Source organism: Spea bombifrons, chromosome 4, assembly GCF_027358695.1.
Source record: "Spea bombifrons isolate aSpeBom1 chromosome 4, aSpeBom1.2.pri, whole genome shotgun sequence".
Lineage (NCBI taxonomy): Eukaryota > Metazoa > Chordata > Amphibia > Anura > Pelobatidae > Spea > Spea bombifrons.
In genome coordinates, this window is record NC_071090.1 from 107,469,656 (window position 1) to 107,472,719 (window position 3,064).

Genomic DNA, 3,064 nt, shown 5'->3' on the forward strand with positions numbered 1-3,064 from the left:
ATGTTTGTGGGTCTGTATTCACGTCTCCGTGTGTGCACATAACGTTTTCTTACGCACGCCCCGTCACCGCCTCCCCAAAGGAAATGTTGAAAATGTGCTTTTGCAAAGTTCAGTCTCTTCGACCGGCAGCAGAAAGTCCTCCTTGACACGGTGAGTAACAGCGCGTATGTCCTCCCGGGGACAGGATAGGAATTCAAGGCTGCTTTGGGTGCAGATGAAGGAGAAACGGGTACAATGAGTGTCAAGTATCGGTCTGTCGCTTTCTGTCTATCTACTTTCTAAATGAGTAAGTTAACCCGTGGGTTAATAAACACCCTTTAGTAGCCCATGGCGAGCAGTCTGGGGTGATCAGATAATGACGGCAGCCAAACATGATTTATGTCAGGAGGCATCGATTTTCTGAATGAAGTCACCTGTGTATGAGCGTCAGCTGTCACATAACAGTGAGAGAAGCGCCAGGGGTTAAATCAGAAATTAATAGGAAAGAATCAACTGCAGACTGTCTGACCCCTGAAATTCAGGTTAACCCCCCCCCCGGGTATTATAGCAGCTTTGTGTATATGCGTTGGACACGGTGCTGTATATATATATATAGATCTGTCAGTATACTCCATGCTGTTAATAAAGAGCTAGCCATGTATGCTGTACGGCAGATATCATTTGCATAGAAATGGCAGCATATGAAAATATATTGCATCGTATGAGAGGTCAGCAGCGGACTGGGGATTAAAGTGTTAAATGTTAAGGCCAGTGGTCGATAAATGGCATTCAATGCCAAGAAAGAACGGCAATAAAGTTAAATGGAGGGCATTTGTCGGGGTCCGAAAGAGCGCTATAAGTTTATCAACATAACCAACGTGGCATTAATGTATATAATATTAAGTGATAACTCACGCCTTATCATACCTGCAATTGATTTTTAAATATTAACCCTTTAATTAGCCTATCACGAAGCTTGTTCATAGCGACGGTGGGATTTTGCATAGTTTTGGATTTTGGATACTTTTTTTTTTTTTTTTTTTTGAAATTCCAGAGCAATTAAACAATTCATTGTCCGGTGCGGGGCAGGTTTGGAAAGGCGTTTGCAGATCACCTGACTAATGTTACTGATAGAAGATGAACAAAGACGTTTTCATCAAGTCGAACCTTTCCAATGTGTTTCTGGGTGCAGCGATCCAAAACGGAGAGTTATTGTCAATAATGCCCCGAAATTGGGAAAAACGATTCGTTCATGTTTATTATCTAAATCATCCGGGGGACTTCTAATGCCACTAGAGGAGGACAGCGTGGCCAACCAGCGTATAGTTTTCGGTGATGTCAAGTTCTGTAAATATGACATCATCACGAAGTAACACATTTTATAACCGTGCCTTTGTTGTAATGATATTAAAATTTGACACAACTTCCCCATTCTGACTTTTTTCTTGGACGTTATTTGCCGTCTCCGCCTCCACGGTCGTTACGTTCCGGCACTTGACCGGCCCTCGCTGTAGACCTCTAAGTCTATACCGATCTTCCATTCATTTTTACACATAAATAACATCGCCTTGAGTGTTCCTAACCACAGTTTGCTCGTCCCTGTCCCATGTATTTTGATGGAGGTGTGTGTGGTGTCGTCATGAGTATGTATGCATGAAGGGTCTCAATTTCTCTTTTTATTATTTCCATGTTTAATATTATTTTCTCAATTTGTATTGCTGTTGGCCCGGCAGCCGTCATTCTAAGAATGAATAAAGAGGTTGAGATAATTCTATATAACGTTCGCTAACTTTCTTTTGTTTTCTTTTGCAAAAGCCTTCAAGGAAAAACAAAATCAAATGCCCCTACCGCTCCCTTTGGACCCCCGGTGAGAAGAGCGGGTTGTGTGTGTTGGCTTCCAATGTTCAACTACAGTTCATGCCAGATCTCTGGCACCGTAATCTTCATCGCCGGCTACTCCGCCATCTTGATCCTTGGCCTGTTCTTCAACATAGCCGCGCTCTACTTTTTCTTCCGCCTCCCTCAGCTCCAGTCACCCACTACCGTCTACATGAAGAACCTGGCCTTTTCCGATCTGCTCCTGGTCTGCACTCTCCCTCTGAGGATCTACGACTACACGGTGTCCGACCCCGCGGGGCGTGGATACTCCGTTCCCCAGTGGCTGTGCGACGCGGTTGGAACTCTGCTCCTCCTAAACATGTACGGCAGCATCTTCCTTTTGGCCTGCATCAGCCTGGATCGGTGTTTGGCTGTCTGCTTCCCTCTCCGTTCCAAACGGATCCGCCGCTGGGCTCCTTGGATCTGCGTAGCGGTTTGGTGCCTTAATATGGGATCTAGCGTCATGGCTTATAGCATTTCCAGCAACGGTTTCCAGAAAAATACCACAAACAAGCAGTGCTTCCATGGTCAGCCTCCATTTGTGACCATGATTGGTCCCACCGTAGGAGCCCTCGTGATTGGTTTCTTGGTTCCTTTCATCATCATGAGTGTGAGCTCTTGGACCCTTCTAAGGGCGATAGGCCGTAGCCAGCTGGTTGAGATAGGCTTGGTGAACAAAGAGAAGATTGTACGCATGTTGGCCACCAATTTGGCCATTTTCCTTGTTTGTTTTTTACCGTACCATACCGTGCTTGTGCTCTACCAGCTCTGGAAGGCAAATCATTGCCTGCACGAGGTTTACAAGATCACCTTGCTAGTCGCCTGTTCGAACGCAGTACTGGACCCCTTGACCTACTATTTTGTTGCCGAGACGTTGAAGAAGACCTTGATAAAGGAGATAAAGCTGATTGGGGAGTCGGATAATTCGGCAGAGAAAATGAAAGGGTCAGTAGCTCACGGCAGTGGATAGAAACTTGTGACCAAATACGAAAACAGCGAAGAGAGAACTCCAAAGAGTGAAAAAAAAAAAGAGATTGCCCCCCCCTTGCAATTGCCCCCTCTGCCAAGGCCGGTCCAAAATTCTTTAAACAGGGCCCGCTCATGGAGGTTGGAGCACAGTGGGGTCACCTAAAGTGATGTTACGTGACTCAGCGGTAATAGTACCGCCGCAGGCGTTTAGGTGAACGCTTCGGGATTACTTGGATTT

General features: G+C 45.7%; 1 protein-coding gene across 1 annotated transcript; it reads left to right on the plus strand.

Moving 5' to 3' along the window:
- The first annotated feature begins 1,879 nt into the window (after window positions 1-1,879).
- On the plus strand, window positions 1,880-2,842 carry LOC128492379 (lysophosphatidic acid receptor 6-like). The gene has a single exon (XM_053464908.1). It carries the CDS (start codon window positions 1,880-1,882, stop codon window positions 2,825-2,827), a length of 948 nt encoding a protein of 315 aa, XP_053320883.1. The 3' UTR covers window positions 2,828-2,842.
- Window positions 2,843-3,064: the final 222 nt, after the last annotated feature.